The sequence below is a fragment of the Elephas maximus genome, chromosome 7 (assembly GCF_024166365.1).
Source record: "Elephas maximus indicus isolate mEleMax1 chromosome 7, mEleMax1 primary haplotype, whole genome shotgun sequence".
Classification (NCBI taxonomy): Eukaryota; Metazoa; Chordata; class Mammalia; order Proboscidea; family Elephantidae; genus Elephas; species Elephas maximus.
Genome location: NC_064825.1, coordinates 11,809,885 through 11,835,272, shown reverse-complemented (window position 1 = coordinate 11,835,272; position 25,388 = coordinate 11,809,885). Strand labels below are relative to the sequence as shown.

The 25,388-nt window shown below is 40.0% G+C and overlaps 1 protein-coding gene across 7 annotated transcripts in view; it reads right to left on the bottom strand.

Annotated features, from left to right (window-relative positions):
• LOC126078699 (solute carrier family 35 member F2) overlaps positions 1–25,388 on the bottom strand; it is a 405,637-nt gene that overhangs the window by 230,924 nt on the left and 149,325 nt on the right. For all 7 annotated transcript variants that reach the window (XR_007518139.1, XR_007518137.1, XR_007518138.1 and 4 more), the window contains 2 exons: positions 7,517–7,692; positions 4,057–4,184 (listed from right to left, as the gene is read on the bottom strand). Coding sequence is in view for 4 of the 7 variants with exons in the window: in XM_049889371.1 (XP_049745328.1) it covers positions 4,057–4,184; positions 7,517–7,692 (304 nt within the window). In the remaining 3 variants the exon portion in view is untranslated. The remainder of the gene's footprint in view (positions 1–4,056; positions 4,185–7,516; positions 7,693–25,388) is intronic.

The window sequence follows — 25,388 nt, the reverse complement described above, 5'->3', positions numbered from 1 at the left end:
AGCTGCCACTGACCAGCGGTGTGATCTCCAGCCACTCCCTCTTCTCTGAGTCAAAATATGAAATGAGGAGATGAGATTAAATGATTTCACAGGTCCTTTCCTGTTCTGAGGAGCCCTGGTGGCACAGTGGTTAAAAGCTCAGCTGCTAACCATAAAGGTCATCAGTTTGAATCCACCAGCTGCTCCTTGGAAACCCAATGGGGCAGGACTACTCTGTCCTACAGGGGTGCTATGAGTCATAATTGACTCAACAGCAACAAGTTTGATTTTTTTTTTTTTTTTGGTTCCTACTCTGGAATTCCAGGATTTCTCACCGGATACCATGTTCATTGAAGCACTGTTTACAAAAGCAAAGACATTTATCTACATTGAATCCTTTTCAAAATGTATTCTTGGTGATGGCTGTCTTCTCTTCGATGTTTTCAGTTCCAAGAGTCCCCCTATTTAACTTAGTCTTTAAAAATAATTATTATATAGCCACTCAATCAGGGTTCCACGTAAGACCTTGGGAGGAGTACAGGACATGTATACAAAGATGAGTTAGACCGTATTAGAAGAACAATAGAGTATAGGAGGAAAATGAAATTGAGACAGGTTTTAGAGAATGTGGGCGACTTCAAAAACATTGCATTCTAGAAAGAACAGAGCAGTAAGAGAAAGAAGACGATGACTATGGGTGATGAATGAATAGATGTGGCAGCGAAGTGGGAAGAGATATGAGTAGAAACCTAGGCCATGGGATATAAATGACCACGTCACGAAATTTATGTAGAACTACCTCTACTTGTCAGCAGAGCTTCTAGACTTAAGATGAACTAGGGAGAAAGGCCTGCCAATCTGCATCTTGAAAATCAGCCAATTGAAAAAAACCGTATGGATCTCAAGTCCAATCCAAAACTCATCATGGGGGTGGTGCAAGGCCAGGCAGCATTTTATTCCATTGTACATGGGGTTGCCATGAGTTGAGGGGCTGACTCCACAGCGGTGAACAACCACCACCTCTATTTGTAATTATAGAATCTTAGAAAGAATCCTTAAGAAGGGACTTCATAGATCCTCTGTTCCAAAATTCCATCCTTCCAGATTACCCAGGCTCAAGACTCATTCAAGGAGAAACTTAGCTTGAATAATTCCAGTGAGAGACACTCTCTGCTGCTGGTGGCAACTTTAGTTGTCAGATTTTTTTTTTTTTTATACTCCTTGGTAGGACCATAAGTATACGACTGCATGACTTTTGACAACCAAATGCATAGATTTTTCTAAGAGGCTTTAGATGAAAAAAATTGTTTTCAATAGTATATGTCATGAATTTCAGCCACAAAAACCCAACTGTAAATGTTGAAGATAGCTGCATTTTGACCTTGTACCAATTAAAAACTTTAAATCATTATTAGCTCAGGGATCAAAGTTTCTGAAAATTATAACCAACTAATTAAAATGTGTATGAGGTTATGAGGGTAGAAGTGACTAGAAAATGGTCAATTTTCTATATACTTTTACCCTCATTACTCAATGCTAAAAGTACACTTATTCCTATATGTGATAAACTTCATTATCTAGCTATCTCCTGGTTTCAATAAAATTCTGTTTTTTGTATCTTCTATAATATCTATCTTTGTATTTCCTATCTCAGCTTTTTCATGCATGCCAGTCAAAAACCAAGAGGTTTGCTGAGGACAATGCTTAGCACAATGTCACAGAAAAGAAAATATTTAATAAAATGAACCCCGGAAATAATAACATTTAATGTCTATCCACACTGGGAAAACACTGAGTTTTCATCAATCCTTATCTTTTCCAGGTAAAGTAAATCTTATTTTGTCCCAATTTTTCTACAGATCCCATAATTTGAAGGTCAAATGAGAGGCTACATTTCCGTGTTTTATAAAATGAGAGAAGTGATGCATCAAAAGGTTATATGCTCATTAAGCTGTGAAGTCTAAACCTGGCACTGGAGTCTATCTCATTTTCACCTCTGTTTATAAAACGTTTTGTTGTTGGTAATGGTGAGTCAGTGCTATGATACATCCCCATAGTTTGCTAACATTAAGACAACTGAAATCAGTCTTCCTTAACTCCACAAAGTTGAAAAGTACTGTTAGTAGGAACATTTTAATTTCAATCCAGCAAGACTATGTCTAATAAAGACATAGGGATGGGATTCATCTAAAACACACAAAATAATAAATGTTGGAGAGGTTGTGGAGAGACTGGAACACCTATATACCGCCGGTGGGAATGTAAAATGGTACAAACACTTTGGAAATCAATTTGGCGCTTCCTGAAAAGGCTAGAATTGGAGCTACAATACGATCCATCAATCCTACTCCTTGGAATATGTCCTAGAGAAATAAGAGCCCTCACATGAACAGATATATGCACACCCATGTTCACTGAAGCACTGTTTACAAAAGCAAAAAGATGGAAGCAACCAAGGTTCCCATCAACGGATGAATGAATAAATAAATTAGGTATATTCACATAATGGAATACTACGCAATGATTAAGAACAACAATGAATCTCTGAAACATTTCATAAAATGGAGGAATCTGGAAGGCATTATGCTGAGTGAAATTAGTCAGCTGCAAAAGGACAAATATTGTATGAGACCACTATTATAAAAACTCAAGAAAAAGTTTAAACACAGAAGAAAATATTCTTTGATGGTTATCAGGGTGGGGAAGGAGGGAGAGGGGGATTCACTAGATAGTAGACAAGAACTATTTTAAGTGAAAGGAAAGACAACACACAATACAGGGGAAGTCAGCACAACTAGACTAAACCAAAAGGTAAGAAGTTTCCTGAATAAAACTGCTTCCAAGGCCAGAGTACCAGGGACAAGGGTCTGGGGACCATGGTTTCAGGGGACATCTAGGTCAACTGACATAATGAAATGTATTTAAGAAAATGTTCTGTATCCCACTTTGGTGGGTGGTGTCTGTGTGTTAAATGCTAACAAGCCACCTGCCATCTAAGATGCGTCAACTGGCCTCAACCTACCTGGAGCAAAGGAGCATGAAGAACACCAAAGACATAGGGTAAAGATGAGCCCAAAAGACAGAAAGGGCCACATAAACCAGAGCCCATATCAGCCTGAGACCAGAAGAACTAGATGGTGCCCAGCTACCACCAATGAATACTCTGTTGGATGACTCAAATTCTCATAAAAAGACCAGATTTAATGGTCTGACTGAAACTAGAGGGACCCTGGAGGTCCCGGTCCCAGACCCTCTGTTAGCTCAAGGGTGGAACCACTTCCAAAGCCAACTCTTCAAGCAGGGATTGGACTAGACTATGGGACAGAAAATGATACTGGTGAGCTTCTTGGCTCAAGTATACACATGAGACTATGTGGGCAGCTCCTGTCTGGAGGCACAATGAGAAGGCACAGAGGGACAGAAGCTGGTTGAATGGACATGGGGAATACAGGGTGGAGAGGAGGAGTGTGCTGTCTCCTTGGGGGGGGAGCAGCTACGAATACATCGGAAGGTGGGTATAAGTTTTTGTATGAGAGGCTGACTTAATTTGTAAACCTTCACTTAAAGCACAATAAATTAAAAAAAAAAAAGAAATGGGGTGTGACTTTTACCTTTGGCTACCCTGTACTCAAGCTGTCTAATCGGTTTCTTCCAGTGGTTTTTTTTGATGGTTCTTTTGTCTTGAATATGTAATTACAAACCTCCAACTTTTCTGTAGCACAAAGGTACATGCATTCCTATATGCCACATTTGAGCAATCCATCAAACAGAACACTTGTCAGCAACACAGCACCCACTGCCAACTAAATATTTATGCTTACTTTGGTAGGAACCCTTCCAATCTGCTGTAGCGTTAGCAATCTGAGAACTGATTAACTGGTATACATTGTCACTAATTCCAGGAAACATTACTCATTAGAACACATGCTTCGTTTGGAAAACATATAGCATCCACCTGTGTTCAGGTTTTCTTCAAGTGAACAGGTTTACAATAAATTTAGGTTAACTAACACTTGTGAGTTCAGATTCTTCTCTTGAAGTTTCCAAGTCCAAAGTGGTCAGAGGCCTCCATCTTACCTGGACGCTGGTTAGAGTCGTGTACTGGTAAGCTCTGACTATCAGGTAATTAGCTTCCACATCGGCTAGCCCCAGCAGGATATACTTCCACCATTTTCTTTTCAAGATGTATAAAAGGTTATCACTGCCTGGGTGAATGAAATCTGAGTGAGTACATGTTACTTGCAAATGACACCATGCATGTTAATTTTGGATTAAAAAGTCAAACCAAGGGTTTCTTGTGTTTTTTGAATGTGACCCCTCTTATTTTCCATTGCTCATAATCCAAATTCCTACACAGCTCAGCAGTCACTTAAATTTTTTTCTAGTATGAGAATCCAAGTTAAGATGTCATCACAGACCACGTGTTCAGTGAAAGCACTGGAGAGAAAATAAGTAGGAGGAAAATGGTTAAACTTCCCTTGCCCATTGTGACAGAAATACAATGTCCGGATATGGATTTGGACGTTGCCTTCCCGACAAGCCACAGAAAAATCTTGGAAATGAAATACTTTCCTATGACTTCATTGGTTATTTAACCTCCATTTATGGGCTTCATGAAAGGAAACTCACATGTGGTCATTCTTTTGGAAGAGACATGCTTTTAAGTGAAAATTAACTCAGTGATACGCTTAGAAAAAAGGCTTAGTGGCACCACTGGAAAAAAAGACAGCTTTTCTACCCAAAGTCTATATATTCAAAATCAACTACTATTCACTACTTCGAAGTAGCTAGTGTAACAGGAAATACAGATTTGGCATTTAAATGAGAAGGCTTTATGGTAAGAAACCTACAAAGAAATAAAGGTAGTGAGAATCAAGATGAACCGATTATCATTAAAACCCAATTAGTAGGGACATCTTGAAACACAGAGTTAATCTTCCTCAACATGGGGTGGCATGGAAGGCACTTAGCAACCATCCCTCAGGGGCCACCACACTGACGTATTAATGAATCACACTGACTTCCTCAAGGCCAGTGCTTACAGGGAAGAGCAATGTCCAGAGCTATTAACTGAGAATTCTATTTTCAACTCCTAAGCTTTAGTTGGAATTGACTCGGTGGCAATGGGTTTGGCCTTTTTTTTTTTTTTTTGGAAGGTCTTGTCAAATTTGATGTTTGCCCCTTCAGATATTTTCCCCAGTTTTAAAAATAAGTTACGTATTCTGATACAACAGAAAGCCACTGCCATTGCACGGCAATGAGTTTTTATATGGCCTTTCTGGCCACGATCTTGTAACTCCCAAAACTGATGGGTTAGGACTATACAAATAAGGTGCCTGTGGCCCACCAAAGGGATTGGTCAGTGTTGCCATCCCTCTAGGCTTAAAAAGAGACAATCCCACAGGGTGAGGGGGGATCTCACTACCATCAAGAAGGGCCAGAAGAGAAGCACATCCTTTGGCCCCAGGATCCCTGTGCTGGGAACCTCCTAGACCCAGGAGACAGAACACTGTAACAACAGCAAGCTAACATTGGACGGCTGTAACGCCAGAGAGCTGTACCACTTGAGAGCTGTAACACTGGAGGCGGCAGGCAGTCACGGGATAGCCATGGCATGGGATGGCTACAGCATGGGACCGACAGATGCTGCAGTGGGTTCCCTGACCCACGGTGCCAGAGAGCTGAGCAACTTTGGGCAGGAGTGGGGTGCCCCCAGATACTTATCCACGAGCTAAAGACCTGCCCGAGTAGGGCAGAGCCCAAGCCCAAGCAGGGCCCAGCAGCAGAAGCCTGCCTGCTGGCATGGTCAAGTAGAAACTGTCCTGATCAAAGAACTGTATTCTGAGTTGTTCCTGTTACTTCCAAGTTGATCCTGATTTTTAAGCTGTTACTTCCCTAATAAACCCCATAATTGTGAATATGTCTGTGAGTTCTGGGTAGCCATTGAAACAAATTATCAAACCCAGGAGAGAAGTAGAGAATGCTATGGGAGGGACGGTTGGTGTCAGAATTGGTAAAAAGACTTGGAGGGTGGAGGTATATTTGACCTCCACCTATTAGGAATCAGCTTTGGGCTGACGCTGATCTTGAGTCTCTCTCCTCCTCCTGAAGTTAGATGAGGTCTCATGCCACTATATTGCATATATATTAGAGTTCATATTAAAAGAAGATTAATAAACAGTTGTTTTTAGGTGCCATCAAGTCGATTTCAACTCATAGCAACTTCATGTGACAGAGTAGGAATGTCTCATAGGGTTTTCTAGGCTGTAATCCTTATAGAAGCAGATCTCCAAGTCTTTCTCCCATGGAGCGGCTTCGTGGGTTTGAACTGCCAACCTTCCAGACAGCAGCCAAGTGCTTAACCCTTGCACTACCAGCTCTAGTGCTTTTATTTCAGGCTTCAAATGTACTGACATTGCTCTTCTCTCATGAGAAGGTTGTTTGTTATGATTAGCAGCCATAACACAGAGCAATGCCAAGAGCCTCGGCTCTGGGGCAGGATATCTAGATTGGAGTTCAGGTTGGAAGTCTGCCAATGACTTCCTGTAAGACTTAGAGTAAGTCCTAACTGCTATATGCCTCTGTTTCCTAGTCTATAAAGTGGGGATAACAGTAATACTTGAGTTGTTGTGAGGCTTCAATGAGTTCATCCATAACTTAGACAAGTTAAGCAATTAAAATGATTGGCACAAAAATTTTAATCAGAATCTAGTTTTTCCCATTTCTGTGCAGCTAGTTAGAAAAAATAATATGATAGTTCTAAAATAGCTTAATCAACCAGTTATTTTTTTTAAAAAAAACCATTTTCATCGAGGCAATTCCAACTCAAAGTGGCTGGTGGGTTTGAACTAACAACCTTTCAGTTAGCAGCCAAGCGCTTAACCACTGTGCCACCAGGACTCCCCAACCAGTGATAAAGATGTTAATTCCTTGTCTTTGTTTCTCTGACAACAGAGACTTGATAGACAAAAAACTGATGCTCCATTTAGCATTCTATACATAGCTGTAAATACATATTTTGGAAAGCAGGGTTCTCAATTTTTTTTTTTTTTTAAGTATCTTTAATATTGCCTCTTACTTTTATCAACCTCAGGGAAAAAATAAACCTAACTTATAACTATGTTTGTGGCTGCAATGAGCTCAACCATAACAACGACTCTAAGGATGGCTCAGGACCAGGCAGTGTTTCCTTCTGTTGTGCACAGGGTCGCTATGAATTGGAACCGACTCAACGGCACCTAACAACAAGCATAGTTAGGTATACATACATACATATACACACATATATATTCATACTACTCTAACAAGAAGTTGGTGCTACTTATTTTAATCAACAATTTCAAAGTGTTATCCATAGATCTCTAGTCACTATTTTCAGTGAATACAGAGAGGTATTGTACTTTCCTAATAACTTTTATAAAATCAGCTATAGTTTCCACTTCTTGATTTTGTCCTGTGTCTTACTATTAAAATACCCAGAAGTCAAATTTATATGAAATTAATTTTGTTGAAAAGGGAATTCTCATATTTCACATACCTGATCGAAATGCCAATATCGCCGTGTAAGTTAGAAACAGCAAGCAATAGTTGATAAAGCTCTGTAGCATTGGGGTGTTCACTTTGTATTTTTCTGCCAAATACTGGCTGGTGATAGCTGTCCCACATATAAACAAGGACAACATCTGACCCAGAGCAATTGTTTTCAAAATATTCCTAGAAAACGAAGGAGAAAATCAGAACAATTTGACAATAAGTTATACCTTTGTAACACCACACACACACATTTTAGTGCTAAACACAAAGGGAAATGCTAATCATTCTAGGAGGTTCTTTATTTCATGTCATTGCTTGCATTATATGCACTGAAACTTAAATGTTAGATTTTGAAATCTCCCAACAAAAAAAATCCCTGGCCCGGACGGCTTCACTGCAGAGTTCTACCAAACTTTCAGAGAAGAGTCAACACCACTACTACTAAAGGTATTTCAAAGCACAGAAAATAATGGAATACTACCTAACTCATTCTATGAAGCCACCATCTCCCTGATACCAAAACCAGGTAAAGACACCACAAAAAAAGAAAATTACAGACCTATATCCCTCATGAACATAGATGCAAAAATCCTCAACAAAATTCTAGCCAATAGAATTCAACAACATATCAAAAAAATAATCCACCATGACCAAGTGGGATTTATACCAGGTATGCAAGGCTGGTTTAATATTAGAAAAACCATTAATGTAATCCACCATATAAATAAAACAAAAGACAAAAATCACATGATCTTATCAATTGATGCAGAAAAGGCATTTGACAAAGTCCAACACCCATTCATGATAAAAACTCTCAGCAAAATAGGAATTGAAGGAATAAAGGGCATCTATACAATTTTTATACAAAGCCAACAGCCAACATCACCCTAAATGGAGAGGGCCTGAAAGCATTTCCCTTAAGAATGAAAACCAGACAAGGATGCCCTTTATCACCGCTCTTATTCAACATTGTGCTAGAGGCCCTAGCCAGAGCAATTAGGCTAGACAAAGAAATAAAGGGCATCTGGATTGGCAAGGAGGAAGTAAAATTATCTCTATTTGCAGATGACATGATCTTATACACAGAAAACCCTAAGGAATCCTCCAGAAAACTACTGAAACTAATAGGTTACAAGATAAACATACAAAAATCACTTGGATTCCTCTACATCAACAAAAAGAACATTGAAGAGGAAATCACCAAATCAATACCATTCACAGTAGCCCCCAAGAAGATAAAATACTTGGGAATAAATCTTACCAAAGAAGTAAAAGACCTATACAAAGAAAACTACAAAGTACTAGTGCAAGAAACTAAAAAAAAAAGACCTACTTAAGTGGAAAAACATACCTTGCTCATGGATAGGAAGACTTAACATAGTAAAAATGTCTATTCTACCAAAAGCCATCTACACATACAATGCACTTCCGATCCAAATTCCAATGATATTTTTTAATGTGATGGAGAAACAAATCACGAACTTCATATGGAAAGGAAAGAAGCCTCAGATAAGCAAAGCATTACTGAAAAAGAAGAAGAAAGTGGGAGGCCTCACTCTACCTGATTTTAGAACCTATTATACAGCCACAGCAGTCAAAACAGCCTGGTACTGGTACAACAGGCACATAGACCAATGGAACAGAATTGAGAACCCAGATATAAATGCATCCACATATGAGTAGCTGATATTTGACAAAGGCCCGGTGTCAGTTAATTGGGGAACAGATAGTCTTTTTATCAAATGGTGCCGGCATACTGGATATCCATTTGCAGAAAAATGAAACAGGACCCATACCTCACACCATGCACAAAAACTAACTCCAAGTGGATCAAAGACCTAAACATAAAGACTAAAACGATAAAGATTGTAGAAGAAAAAATAGGGACAACGTTAGGAGCCCTAATACAAGGCATAAAAAAAAAAATACAAGGCATAGACAGAATACAAAACATTATTAAAAATGACGAAGAGAAACCAGATAACTGGGAGCTCCTAAAAATCAAACACCTATGCTCATCTAAAGACGTCACCAAAAGAGCAAAAAGACCACCTACAGATTGGGAAAAAATTTTCAGCTACGACATCTCCGACCAGCGCCTGATCTCTAAAATCTATATGATTCTGTTAAAACTCAACCACAAAAAGACAAACAACCCTATCAAAAAGTGGGCAAAAGATATGAACACGCACTTCACTGAAGAAGATATTCAGGCAGCTAACAGATACATGAGAAAATGCTCTCCATCATTAGCCATTAGAGAAATGCAAATTAAAATTACGATGAGATTCGATCTCACTTCAACAAGGCTGGCATTAATCCAAAAAACACAAAATAATAAATGTTGGAGAGGCTGCGGAGAGATTGGAACTCTTATACACTGCTGGTGGGAATGTAAAATGGTACAACCACTTTGGAAATCTATCTGGCGTTTTCTTAAAAAGTTAGAAATAGAACTACCATACAACCCAGAAATCCCACTCCTCAGGATACACCCTAGAGAAATAAGAGCCTTCACATGAACAGATATATGCACACCCATGTTTATTGCAGCACTGTTTACAATAGCAAAAAGATGGAAGCAACCAAGGTGTCCATCAACGGATGAATGGTTAAATAAATTATGGTATATTCACACAATGGAATACTACGCATCAATAAAGAATAGAGACAAATCTGTGAAACATTTCATAACATGGAGGAACCTGGAAGGCATTATGCTGAGTGAAATTAGTCAGAGGCAAAAGGACAAATATTGTGTAAGAACACTATTATAAGATCTTGAGAAAGAGTATAAACTCAGAAGAACACATGCTTTTGTGGTTATGGGGGTGGGAGAGGGTTATTTACTGATTAGTTAGTAGATAAGAACTACTTTAGGTGAAGGGAAGGACAATATTCAATACAGGGAAGGTCAGCTCAACTGGACTGGACCAAAAGCAAAGAAGTTTCTGGGATAAACTGAATGCTTCAAAGGTCGGTGGAGCAAGGGTGGGGGTTTGGGGACTATGGCTTAAGGGGACTTCTAAGTCAATTGGCAAAATAATTCTATTATGAAACATTCTGCATCCCACTTTGAAGTGTGGTGTCTGGGGTCTTAAATGCTAACAAGTGGCCATCTAAGATGCATCAATTGGTCTCAACCCACCTGGATTAAAGGAGAATGAAGAACACCAAGGTCACATGATAACTATTAGCCCAAGAGACAGAAAGGGCCACACGAACCAGAGACTTACATCATCCTGAGACCAGAAGAACTAGATGGTGCCCGGCCACAACCCATGCCTGCCCTGACAAGGAGCACAACAGAGAACCCCTGAGGGAGCAGGAGAACAGTGGGATGCAGACCCCAAATTCTCATAAAAAGACCAGACTTAATGGTCTGACTGAGACTAGAAGAATCCCGGTGGTCATGGTCCCCAAACCTTCTGTTGGCCCAGAACAGGAACCATTTCCGAAAACAACTCATCAGACATGGAAGGGACTGGACAATGGGTTGGAGAGAGATGCTGATGGAGAGTGAGCTACTTGTATCAGGTGGATGCTTGAGACCGTGTTGGCATCTCTTGTCTGGAGGGGAGATAGGAGGGTAGAGAGGGTTAGAAACTGGCAAAACCATCACGAAAGGAGAGACTGGAAGGAGGGAGTGGGCTGACTCATTACAGGGAGAGTAAGTGAGAGTATGGAGTAAGGTGTATATAAGCTTATATGTGACAGACTGACTTGATTTGTAAACTTTCACTTAAAGCACAATAAAAATTATTAAAGAAAAAAAAGTTAAATAGTGAGAGGATTATCCTGTAGGACAAAATGTACAGAGCCACAAACATGCAGGGGTGGGCTCAGGAAACATCAAGAAGCCCGGTGTGCCCACACATAAGGGCAGGAGCAAAAAGTGGCAGTCAACGTGCTGGCTGGTATCACAACAGAGGGGCCTGGACAGAGTGGGAGAAAAACTGCAAAAAAAAATCAAATTCACAAAAAAGACCACACTTACTGGTCTGACAGAGACTGGAGGAACCCCTGCCTGAGACTATGACCATAAGACACCCTTCTGACCTGAAACTGAAGCCATTCCCAGAGACCACCTCCCAGCCAAACAATAGGCAAGCCCATAAGATAAACAATAACACCCAAGAGGAACATACTCCTTAGAACATTTATAGGAGATCAAAAGGGCAATATCTGCCTAAAATCAAAGATGAGAAGGCAGGCAGGGGTAGAAAATCAGGACTAAAGGAAACAGGGAAACCAGGGCGGAAATGGAGGGAGTGCTGACACACTGTGCAGAATGAAACCACGGTCATGAAATACTTCTTGTACAAACTATCAAACGGGAAACCAATTTGCTCTATAAACTTTCACCTAAAGCACAATTTAAAAAAAGAAAAGAAAAAAAAAGTGGTGGTCAAGAGGCTTGGAAAAGTAGATTGAGGCCAGACTGTAAAAGACTCTGAATTGCACACTGGGACATGGCCTTTATGCCAAAGGCAGCTGGGAGCTCTGAATGTTTCTGAAAAGAGGGTTTTATAAGCCTAACTCTGGCGGCTGTGGGGAGGATTTGTGAAAAGGGAAGGTAGGAAGAGAAACCGGTTAGAAGATTACCATAATAATCCAGGTCATAGTCAGAGCTGAACTAAAGACACCTGTATGTGGATGGAAAGTAGAGAATGATATGAAACATGCCACAGAGGTAGAATGTACAAGACCCGGTGACTGATTAAATCTCAGCAGGAGGAGTTAAAAGTGATCCCTGGGTTTCTAGATTGGATGACTGGATGGCTATGAGGCTGCTGATCAAGACAGGGATTACAGGAGGTGAAGCAGTTTGGACAAGGTGAGGGGAGTGAGTTCAATTTAACCACAGTACAATCTGAGCTGGCAGGGATATTCAAGTGAGAAACAACGCCAGGTTTCTGGCAAACACACTCTAAGGTGGTCCTTAGTGAATCTCTACTCCTGGTATTAATGACTTTGTATAATCCCCTCTTCTTGAGTGTAGGTGGGATCTGTGACTTCCTTCTAACCAATGCAACAAAGGTTTTAACCATCTAATTTCTATGAATATGTTACATAAGACTGTAACTTCTGTCTTGCTAGCAAATTCTCTCTATTGACTCTTTCCCTTGCTGGCTTTGATGAAGCAAGCTGCCATATGGAGAGGCCCAGATGGCAAGGAAACTGAGGGTGGCCTCAGGCCAACAACCAGCAAGGAACTAGGGCCCTCCATCCAACAGTCCACAGGGAAATGAATTTTGCCAACAACCTTGTGAGCTTGGAGACAGATCTATCCCCCGTCAATCCTTCAGATGAAACTCCAGGCCTGGCTGACATGGTGACTGCAGCCTTGTGAGACACCCTAAAGTTGAGGGCTCAGCTAAGCCGTGCCCAGATTCCTGATCCCTAAAAACTGTGAGCTAATAAATGTATGCTGACTTACACCAGTAAGTTTGTAGTAATTTGCTATACAGCCAGAGATAACTAATACAAGGTTGTAACTCTGTAGTTCAGAGCATTTACACCATATCTGTTTTATTCTCCACTACATATCCAGTGCCTGGCATTTTGCAGTCATTGAGAATATAGTCACTGAATGAATGAATAAATATAAATAGATAAAGAAATTACCAACATGCCCAAATATATGACAACCTCAAATATAAGACACTTTCCTTTTTCCCAGTCAGGTGGAATGATCAGAGAAAGATGAAAAACTATGAGAGTACCATGACATAGAGATTAAGAGTAGCAAAACGTTTCAAGAAGGAAGGGATCAATACCGTCATGTCAAAACTGCAGAGAGTGATGAAAAACACTGGATCGAGGGTGATGGCTGAATATGATGCACATAAGTTAATGTCACTGAACTCTACATGTGAAGAATGTAATAATAGCAAATGTTTTGTTACAAATATATTTACCACAATTTTAAACAAAACTGTGGAGAGAAGAGGTGTTATGACAGCTAAAGAGACACACTTGGATTGGTAAACTGGAAGTCGTTGGAGATCTTTGAAGGAAACTTTTTCTCTCAGTGGTAATTTCCAAAGTCAGATGCTAGTGGGCTGAGTGAGTAGAAGAACATAAATGTGGTAGCTGAAACTGCAGATGTAAATGAGATCATTAAGGCATACAATTAAAAAGTGAGAAGAAAAGATGGTGAGAAAGAAACACTCTGTGGAATAGCAACATTTAAGGGGTCAGAGGAGGAGAAGGAATTAGAGAAGTAGATAGAGGAGCATGGCCGGAGAACTGGGGAGAGAACTAGGAATGAAGAACACTCTGGAGGCCAAGGGAAGATGGAGTTTCAAGGAGGAAGTGCTCTCCAGTTTGAACTGTAGCAACTGTCTCTAACAGCTTTTCCTCCTCTACTCTCATTCTTCCCAAACCCAGTCTCTACATCAAGTCATCTTTCTAAATGTTAATCTGATGGGACCACTCCCATGTCTAAAACCTGTCAGTGGTTCCCCTTTGCCCTGAGAGTAAAACCAAAATTTAAAATACCCTAAAATCCACTCCACTATCTGAACCCTGCCTAGCTCTCCGGCCTCATCTCAGACTTCTCTCTTACAAATTATTTGTTTTTTAATAAATTTCTTATAAGACATTTAAAATATAACAGTATGTTGTATAAAAAAAAAAAAATTTTTTTTTTTATGCATCTACCCAACAGGCTGGAAACCCTGGTTAAGTGCTACGGCTGCTAACCAAAAGATCAGCAGTTTGAATCCACCAGGTGCTCCGTGGAAACTTTATGGGGCAGTTCTACTCTGCCCTATAGAGTCACTGTAAGTTGGAACTGACTTGATGGCAACAGATACCTAAGAGCCTAAGAAAGGGTATACCAGCAGCATCAACATATACCCTTGTGTTCTACCCCAATCTCTTAGCCCTCCTGATAGAATTACCATCCAGAGTTGGTATTTATCATTCCTACCCATTTTCTACATGTATTTTGCTATTTTTTTTATAATTTTTATTGTGCTTTAAGTGAAAGTTTACAAATCAAGTCAGTCTCTCACACAAAAACCCATATACACCTTGCTTACACACTCCCAATTGCTCTCCCCTTAATAAGACAGCCTGCACTCTCCCTCTACTCTCTCTTTTCGTGACCTCTTCGCCAGCTTCTAACCACCCCCCCCACCCTCTCATCTCCCCTCCAGGCAAGAGATGCCAACATAGTCTCAAGTGTCCAACTGATCCAAGAAGCTCACTCCTTGCCACCATCCCTCTCCAACCCATTGTCCAGTCCAATGCATGTCTGAAGAGTTGGCTTCAGGAATGGTTCCTGTCCTGGGGCAACAGAAGGTCTGGGGGCCATGACCACCGGGGTCCTTCCAGTCTCAGTCAGGCCATTAAGTCTGGTCTTATGAGAATTTGGGGTCTGCATCCCACTACTCTCCTGCTCCCTCAGGGGCTCTCTGTTGTGTTCCCTGTCAGGGCAGTCATCCGTTGTAGCCAGGCACCATCTAGTTCTTCTGATCTCAGGATGATGTAGTCGCGAGTTCATGTGGCCCTTTCTGTCTCTTGGGCTCGTAATCACCTTGTGTGCTTGGTGTTCTTCATTCTCCTTTGAAGCAGGTGGGTTGAGACCAATTGATACATCTTAGATGGCTGCTTGCTAGCATTTAAGACCCCAGACACCACTCTTCAAAGTGGGATGCAGAATGTTTTCTTAATAGATTTTATTATGCCAATTGACTTAGATGTCCCCTGAAACCATGGTCCCCAGACCCCTGCCGCTGCTACGCTGGCTTTTTTTTTTTTTTTAATAATTTTTATTGAGCTTTAAGTGAACGTTTACAAATCAAGTCAGTCTGTCACGTATAAGCTTATATACACCTTACTCCATACTCCCACTTACTCTCCCCCTAATGAGTCAGCCCTTCCAGTCTCTCCTTTCGTGACAATTTTGCCAGTTTCTAACCCTCTCTACCCTCCCATCTCCCCTCCAGACAGGAGATGCCAACACAGTCTCAAGTGTCCACCTGATACAAGTAGCTCACTCTTCATCAACATCTCTCTCCAACCCACTGTCTAGTCCCTTCCATGTCTGATGAGTTGTCTTCGGGAATGGTTCCTGTCCTGGGCATCTTAGATGGCTGCTTGCTAGCATTTAAGACCGCAGATGCCACTCTTCAAAGTGGGATGCAGAATGTTTTCTTAATAGATTTTATTACGCCAATTGACTTAGATGTCCCCTGAAACCATGGTCCCCAGACCCCTGCCCCTGCTACACTGGCTTTTGAAGCATTCAGATTCTTCAGGAAACCTCTTTGCTTTTGGTTTAGTCCAATTGTGCTGACCTCTCCTGTATTGTGTGCAGTCTTTCCCTTCACCTAAAGTAGTTCTTATCTACTATCTAATTAGTGAATGCCCCTCTCCCACCCTCCCTCCCTCCCGCCTCTCGTAACCACAAAAGAATGTTTTCTTCTCAGCTTAAACTATTTCTCAAGTTCTAATAATAGTGGTCTTATACAGTATTTGTCCTTTTGCAACTGACTAATTACACTCAGCATAATGCCTTCCAGGTTCCTCCATGTTATGAAATGTTTCACAGATTCCTCACTGTTCTTTATCGATGCGTAGTACTCCATTGTGTGACTATACCATAATTTATTTATCCATTCATCCATTGATGGGCACCTTGGTTGCTTCCATCTTTTTGCTATTGTAAACAGTGCTGCAACAAACATGGGTGTGCATATATCTGTTCGTGTAAAGGCTCTTATTTCTCTAGGATATATTCCGAGGAGTGGGGTTGCTGGATCGTATGGTAGTTCTATTTCTAACTTTTTAAGGAAGCGCCAAATCGATTTCCAAAGTGGTTGTACCATTTGACATTCCCACCAGCAGTGTATAAGTGTTCCAATCTCTCCACAGCCTCTCCAACATTTACAGTTTTGTGTTTTTTGGATTAATGCCGGCCTTGTTGGAGTGAGATGAAATCTCATTGTAGTTTTGATCTGCATTTCTCTAACGGCTAATGATGGTGAACATTTCCTCATATATCTGTTAGATACCTGAATGTCTTCTTTAGTGAAGTGTCTATTCATATCTTTTGCCCATTTTTTAATTGGGTTATTTGTCTTTTTGCAGTTGAGTTTTTGCAGAATCATGTAGATTTTAGAGATCAGGCGCTGATCAGAAATGTCATAGCTAAAAACTTTTTTCCCAGTCTGTAGGTAGTCTTTACTCTTTTGGTAAAGTCTTTGGATGACCATAAGTGTTTGATTTTTAGAAGCTCCCAGTTATCTAGTTTTTCTTCTACGTTATTTATGTTTTCTATACTGTTTATGCCATGTATTAGGCCTCCTATGTTGTCCCTATTTTTTCTTCCATGATCTGTATCATTTTAGATTTTATATTTAGGTCTTTGATCCATTTTGAGTTAGTTTTTTTGCATGGAGTGAGATATGGGTCTTGTTTCATTTTTTTGCAGATGGATATCCAGTTATGCCAGCACCATTGGTTAAAAAGACTGTCTTTTCCCCATTTAACTGTTTTGGGGACTTTGTCAAATATCACCTGCTCATATGGCGATAGATTTATGTCTGGTTTCTCAATTCTGTTCCACTGGTCCATGTATCTATTGTTGTTCCAATACCAGGCTGTTTTGACTACTGTGGCGGTATACTAGGTTCTAAAATCAGGTAAAGTAAGGCCTCCCACTTTGTTCTTCTTTTTCAGTAATGCCTTATTTATCTGGGGCCTCTTTCCCTTGCATATGAAATTGGTGATTTGTTTCTCCATCTCATTAAAGAATGTCCTTGGGATTTGGATCGGAATTGCATTTTGGTAGAACAGACATTTTTATAATGTTAAGTCTTCCTATGCATGAGCAAGGTATGTTCTTCCACTTAAGTCTCTTGGTTTCTTGCAGAAGTGTACTGTACTTTCCTTTGTATAAGTCTTTTATATCTCTCGTAAGATTTATTCCTAAGTATTTTATCTTCTTGGGGGCTTGTATAATTGGCATTGATTTGGTGATTTCCTCTTCGATGTTCTTTTTGTTGGTGTAGAGGAATCCAACTGATTTTTATATGTTTATCTTGTATCCTGATACTCTGCTGAACTCTTCTATTAGTTTCAGCAATTTTCTGGAGGATTCCTTAGGGTTTTCTGTGTATAAGATCATGTCATCTGGAAATAGAGATACTTTTGCTTCTTCCTTGCCAATCCTGATGCCCTTTATTTCTTTATCTGGCCTAACTGCTCTGGCTAGGACTTCCAGCACAATGTTGAATAAGAGTGGTGAAAAAGGGCATCCTTGTCTGGTTCCCGATCTCAATGGGAATGTTTTCAGGCTCTCTCCATTTTTTTTTCTCCATTTAGGGTGATGTTGGCTGTTGGCTTTGTATAAATGCCCTTTATTATGTTGAGAAATTTTCCTTCTATTCCTATTTTGCTGAGAGGTTTTATCATGAATGAGTGTTGAACTTTCTCAAATGTCTTTTCTCCATCAATTGATAAAATCATGTGATTCTCGTCTTTTGTTTTATTTATGTGGTGTACTACATTAATTGTTTTTCTAATGTTGAACCATCCCTGCATACCTGGTATGAATCCCACTTGGGCATGGTGAGTAATTTTTTTGATATCTTTTTGAATTCTATTGGCTAGAATTTTGTTGAGGATTTTTACATCTATGTTCCTGAGGGACATAGGTGTATAATTTTCTTTTCTTGTGGTGCCTTTACCTGGTTTTGGTTATCAGGGATATGGTGGCTTCATAGAATGCGTTTGGGAGTGTTCCATCCTTTTCTACGCTCTGAAATACCTTTAGTAGTAGTGGTGTTAACTCTTCTCTGAATGTTTGGTAGAACTCTGCAGTGAAGCATTCAGGACCAGGGCTATTTTTTGTTGAGAGTTTTTTGATTACCTTTTCGATCTCTTCTTTTGTTATGGGTCTACTTAGTTGTTCTACCTCTGTTTGTGTTAGTTTAGGTAGGTAGTATGTTTCTAAGAATTCATCCATTTCTTCTAGGTTCTCGTATTTGTTTGAGTATAGTTTTTCATAGTAATCTGATATGATTCTTTTAATTTCAATTGGGTCTGTTGTAATATCACCCATGTCATTTCTTATTCAGGTTATTTGCTTCCTCTCCTGTTTTTCTTTTGTCAGTTTGGCCAGTGGTTTATCTATTTTGTTGAGTTTTTCAAAAAACCAGCTTTTGGTCTTGTTAACTCGTTCAATTGTTTTTCTGTTTTCTATTTCATTTAGTTCAGCTCTAATTTTTATTATTTGTTTTCTTCTGGTGCTTGAGGATTTCTTTTGTTGCTCTCTTTCTATTTGTTCAAGTTGTAGGGATAGTTCTTTGATTTTGTCCCTTTCTTCTTTTTGGATGTGTGCATTTATTGATATAAATTGGCCTTTGGGTGCTGCTTTTGCTGTGTCCCAAAGGTTCTGATAGGAAGTGTTTTCATTCTCATTGGATTCTATGAATTTCTTTATTCCATCCTTAATGTCTTCTTATAATCCAGTCTTCTTTGAGCAAAGTATTGTTCAGTTTCCAAGTGTTTGATTTCTTTTCCCTGATTTTCCTGTTAGTGATTTCCACTTTTATGGCCTTATGGTCAAAGAAGATGCTTTGTAATATTTCAATGTTTTGGATTCTGCTAAGGCTTGCTTTATGACCTAATATGTGGTCTATTCTAGAGAATGTAACATGTGCACTAGAAAAGAAAGTATACTTGGTTGCTGTTGGGTGGAGTGTTCTGTATGTGTCTATGAGGTCAAGTCGGTTGATTGTGGCATGTAGATCTTCCCTGTCTTTATTGAGCTTCTTTCTGGATGCCCTGTCGTTCACCGAAAGTGGTGTGTTGAAGTCTCCTACCATTATTGTGGAGCTGTCTATCTCACTTTTCAATCTTAATAGAGTTTGTTTTATGTGTCTTGCAGCCCTGTCATTGGGTGCATAAATATTTAAAATGGTTATTTCTTCTCGGTGTATTGTCCCTTTAATCATTATATAGTGTCCTTCCTTATCCTTTCTGATGGATTTAACTTTAAAGTCCATTTTGTCAGAAATTAATATTGCCACTCCTGCTCTTTTTTGATTGTTGTTTGCTTGATGTATATTTTTTCCATCCTTTGAATTTGTTTGTGTCTCTAAGTCTAAGATGTGTCTCTGTAGGCAGCATATAGATGGATCTTGTTTTTTAATCCATTCTGCCACTCTCTGTCTCTTTATTGGTGCATTTAGTCCATTTACATTCAGGGTAATTACGGATAGGTATGAATTTAGTGCTATCATTTTGATGTCTTTTTTGTGTGTGTTGACAGCTGCTTTTTCCACTTGATTTTATGTGCTGAGTAGGTTTTCTTTGTATATTGTCCTTTCCTCATATTTGTTATTGTTGATTTTGTTTCTGCTGAGTCTCTATTTTTTTCTTGTATTTTATTTTCATGAGTAAGATAGTTTGTCTCCTTTGTGGTTACCTTATTATTTACCCCTATTTTTCTAAATTTAAAACTAACTTTTATTTCTTTGTATCGCTGTATCTCCCTCTCCATATGGAAGGTCTATGATTACATTTCTTAGTTCCTCTTTATTGTTTTAATGTTGTCTTTTTTTTTTTTTGTATATAATAACATCGCTGTTACCCTGTTTTGAGCTTTTTTTTTAATATTGCTTTGTTTTTTTTTTTATTTCCCTGTCTGGGTTGACTTCTGAATGCTCTGCCCAGTGTTCTATTCTTGGGTTAATACCTGCTATTATTGATTTTCTAACCAAAGAACTCCCTTTAGTATTTCTTGTCGTTTTGGTTTGGTTTTTATGAATTCCCTCAACTTGTGTTATCTGGAAATGTCTTAATTTCACCTTCATATTTAAGACATAGTTTTGATGGATATATGATTCTTGGCTGGCAAATTTTTCCTTCAATTTTTTAAATATGTCATCCCATTGCCTTCTTGCCTGCATGGTTTCTGCCAAGTAATCCAAGCTTACTCTTATTGGCTCTCCCTTGTAGGTTACTTTTCTTTTATCCCTCAGTGCTCTTATAATTGCCTCTTTATCTTTGGTTTTGGCAAGCTTGATTATAATATGTCTTGGTGACTTTCTTTTAAGATCTACCTTAAATGGAGTTCAATGAGCATCTTGGATAGATATCTTCTCATCTTTCACAGTATCAGGGAAGTTTTCCGCCAACAAATCCTCAACAATTTTCTCTGTATTTTCTGTTATCCTACCCTGTTCTGGTACTTCAATCACTTGTAGGTTATTTCTCTTGATAGAGTCCCACATGATTCTTAAGGTTTCTTCATTTTTTTTTAATTCTTTTATCTGATTTTTCTTCAAATATATTAGTGCCAAGTGATTTATCTTTGAGTTCAGAAATTCTAGCTTCTACTTGCTCAATTCTGCTCCTCTGACTTTCTATTGAGTTATCTAATTCTGTAATTTTATTGTTAATCTTCTGAATTTCTGATTGCTGTCTGTCTATGGATTTTTCCAGCTTATTAAACTTTTCATTATGTTCCTGAATAATCTTTCTGATTTCTTCAGTTGCTTTATCTGTGTGTTCCTTGGCTTGTTCTGCGTATTGCCTCATTTCCTTTCTGATGTCTTGAAGGGTTCTGTATATTAATCTTTTGTATTCTGCCTCTGGTAATTCCAGGAATGCACTTTCATCTAAAAGATCCCTGGATTCTTTTTTTTGAGAGCCTGTTGAGGTGATCATGGTCCGTTTCTTTATGTGACTTGATATTGACTATTGCCCCTGAGCCATCTATAAGTTATTGTATTAGTTGATGCTTGCTTACTGTGTCATACCTGATTGCTTTGTTTTGTTTTGGTATACCCCCGTGGGTTGCTTGAGTGAGCTAGGTTGATTATTTTTGCCTTTGGAGCTCTGGTGTCCTGTCCCCAGCTGGCTAGAGGTGTTATCAGGTTTATCAGTCTAGGAGTCCATTCAGTTTTCTTGTATGAATTCAGCTCAGGTTTCCAGGTAACTGATACCAAGTGTGTGGTACAGGCTCTGTCATACAGTCTTAGAGGGGCAGGGGTGATTGGCGTATATACCCGTATCTGATTGCAGCAGGGGGTCACACTCTGACCCCCCCACGTGTCTCTGAGGAAAATGCATCTCTGTTCCCTAAAGCATGCTGGTGGGTGGGCTCTGCAGAGGGACCATGGACACCCAACGTTTTTGTTGTAAGGACTGGGAGGTATCAGTTATCCCTGGACCCCTGTCGTGGTGGCTGGGTGACCCAAGTGGAGCCACTGGTCCTTCGGTCCCTGTTGTGGGTAGGTGAGGACCTTGTTTAATAGGTAAAGCAATGTCAAATGTCAAACACCCACCTCTCTACCACACCGCTGAAATGGTTGGAGTTAGCCAACAAGGGCCTATTCTCCCGAAATAAGCCCACACAGGTCCATGCAGAAGGGAAAGGTGCTCCAGGTCCACGGACGGTTTATGCCTGGACAGGAGCCGCTTCTGTTCTGAGCTCCCCCAGTTAATGGAGCTAGCAAATTATCTTTTTCCCCAGCTGCAAATTTTTTCCTTCCCCAAGGCCAGGAAGACGGCTCCAGGTGCTCACCAGGGTCTCTCTCAGGCCTAGAGATTCAGTCACTGAAGCTGCCTTGGGGGTGGGGGTGGGGGGGGCGCAGTAAAATATATGCAAGTACTTAGCTTTTAGAGCGCCATTCTCCTCAGGTTCCGGAGGTGCAAGTGGGCTGTGTAGCCGAGCTGCTTCTCCCTGAGGAAAACTGCAGCCGAACGCTAGTATCAGCCCGCCGCCACCACCTCCACTCCGGGAATGGTGCCTGAGGGCTCCCTGCGATTCAGGTCCCGCAACTCCTCTCCGCTTCTGAATGGTCTCTTCCTTCCCCTGCCCCTCAGTTCGTTGTCTCAGCTTGCCTTTGATGCTCAGGGCTCCCAGCTTGTCACAAATATACTCGTTTCACTTGTTTTTTGGGTCTTTGTTGTAAAGAGGGCTCGAGGGAAGCATCTGTCTATCCCGCCATCTTGGCTCCGCCTCCCGCTAAGTCCTGTATTTTACTATATATGTAAGTACCCCTAGCAAAAAACAGCAGTTCTGCTTGATTTAAAACTTTGTATTAATACCATGATATACAAGTATACTTCTGCAACGTGCTGAGTGTGAGCAATTTATTCATGTTGGTATATTGGTTCTAGTTCAGTCCTTTCCACTACTAGTATAGTACTCTACCACATGAATATGTCATACTTTATTTATCCATTCCTTTGTTGATGAATAAGTGATATTCCAATTTTTTTTTCTTTTATAAACAATGCATATGTTTCCTGATATACATATCTGAAAATTTTTCTAGCTTTTAACAAGCTGGTGCAAGTAGGATACAGATGTGTAAACCTATTATCCCCCTGGCACTCAGGATGGCCTGATGGGTCCCAGCTAAGGCGTCTGGAGAGATTCCAGACAGTTGCCTTTTGCTGGGAGCAGTGAACTCAGATTATCCTACAAACATAATGACCTTCTTGTTTGTATCATGAAGGTTAAAGGAATCATTTGCTCTGTAGATACACCTAAGAGTGGAATTGTTGGTCCTCTTGTACAAATATTTTCAACTTTATTTGTTTTGCTAAATTGCTCCCCAAAGCCTTGCTTACATTACTTCATGCAACTTAATCTGTTACTCTCAAAGGGAAGGAACTGAGGAACCTCCACCCTCAATGGGGAGGAATACTGTTAGGAACCGGCCAAATTCAAAGACATTTTATTAGGCTGTTGTATGAAATTTTCACTAAGCTGAGTAAATAGTTAAGGACATGCTCCCATAGGGGCAGTATTCTACCTGGGGAGGCTCCACCTGCCACAGCCTTATGAGGTAACAAATCCAGAGGCTGCTACCTTGTATCTTCATAGCACACATTCTCAACATACTCCTCACAACAACCCTGAGGAAAGTATTATTGCACGCATGTTACTTACAGACAGGGAAAATGACTCAGCATGGTTCAATAATTTACCCACAGTCATGTAGTTAGTAAAAGGCAGAGCAACTTCATGTCTTAACTATAAAAGACTGGACTGGAGGTTTAAATTCGCTTAAAGAAAAGGATTTGTGCAATTTTCTTCTCCTCCTCGGAAGAAAGTCTCAGAATTGCAGAACTTTGGGGTTAATAGGAACTTACCAACCACAGCTACCAGCCTACTTTTTTAATTTGAAGAGACAGGCCCAGAAGAGGGATATGTTTGCTTAAGATCATACAGGAACAGAATCAGTGCCCAAATTTTCTGACCACTCAACATCTGTTCTCTCTCCTACACCATATGGTCTTGGGATAATAGGAAGAGTCATCCCTGACAGTCACTATCTTCCCACCTTCATTATCTCTTTCTTCTCACTCGCCTTTCCAAACATCTTTCTTCTTACCCTCTTCCACCTTTCCATTATAATTCAATAACAGAACTTACATTAGAAAACCCCCTCTCTGAAAGATCCCTGCATCTCACCTTTGCTTTCAGGAAAGAATGAGTCTAACATGATTTCTCTCCTACCAGTATTAACACTGCTTCCCTATATATCATGGGGGAGTTGGATCTCCAAAGTACAAACCACTGAAAATCTAATCAAGTGGCTGATAACCTAATCAAATATGTAAAAAAATTTCACATCCCATAATGGACTTGAAAGCAATTACAAATATGAAATAAGTGAGAATAAGATGTGTGAAAGCACTAAGCCTTGTTCACAAATGGACAAAATCCCTCTAGTAAGCTCATATTTGCATTCTAAAATAGCACAATTAAGCAAGCTGTCCTCCAACTATAAAGTATAACTCCCTCCTAATAAAAGGAGAGTCACAAATTGAGAATGTAGATTTAAAGTTACATAAACGCAATTCCCTTGCCTGCAAATCATAATGACATCATCTATAATGGAAGACCAAGACAGCTAGAGTAAGAAGCTGGAGGGGGTGGTGGCTGAACAAGAGAGAAAGAAGAGAAACACTCAGACTTGTAGAGAGAGATAGCAGACCTTAAGAAAACTTGTTACTTATGGTTTCACCACGTTTAAGCATTTGCATTTCACCTCAAAGTCCTACTCTGTGTGACTTCTGAACAGAGGGATTCTCTACACTGTCACCAAAACCCATTCCTCTCCCAGGGAAGCATCTAACCATGGGATATATCCTGTCACAATTTTCAGGCGGAACCTCTACTGAGGTGAACTTCAATAGCCGGATATGTCCAACTCCAAGACATGTTTCCTGAAGCGGCTTCATGCTGTGGGAGCCAGACCACCAGACAAACAAACAAAAAAAGCAATGGATCCTTGAGGGTGGGGTGGGAAAACAGGTAGAAGGTAGGCTGAACAAGGTTCACTTCTGACCACACTAGTCTTTGGATAGATTCTATGCCAGCAGAACTGAAGGAATGAAAAAGGGTTTTTAAGGCAGTTTATTTCCCCCCATTTCTTCCCGAAAACCTAATAAAGCACATATCTTAACATCCTTCCATCCCATAACGCATACTTGTACACATTCTTTTCAATGAAACCACTGTTGTCAGTTGCCATCAAGCTGGCTCCATCTCGCGGAGACCCTACATACAACAGAATGAAACGCTGCCTGGTCCTGTGCCATTTACACAATTGCTGGTATGCTTGAGTCCATTGTGGCCACTGTGTATTCTGAGTACCTTCCAACCTATAGGGCACATCTTCCAGCACTATACTGGACAATATTCTGTAGTGATCCAAAGGGTTTTCACTGCTAATTTTCATAATTACCAGCAGTCCCCAGGTTACGAATGATTTCCATTCCTAAGTCTGTCTTTACATCAAATTTGCAGGTAAGTCAGAACAGGTTCATATGGTTCTTATTTAGCCTTACTTTAGTGCAAGAAAAGGCTCAAAGCCTTTTCAATGATTTAAAAA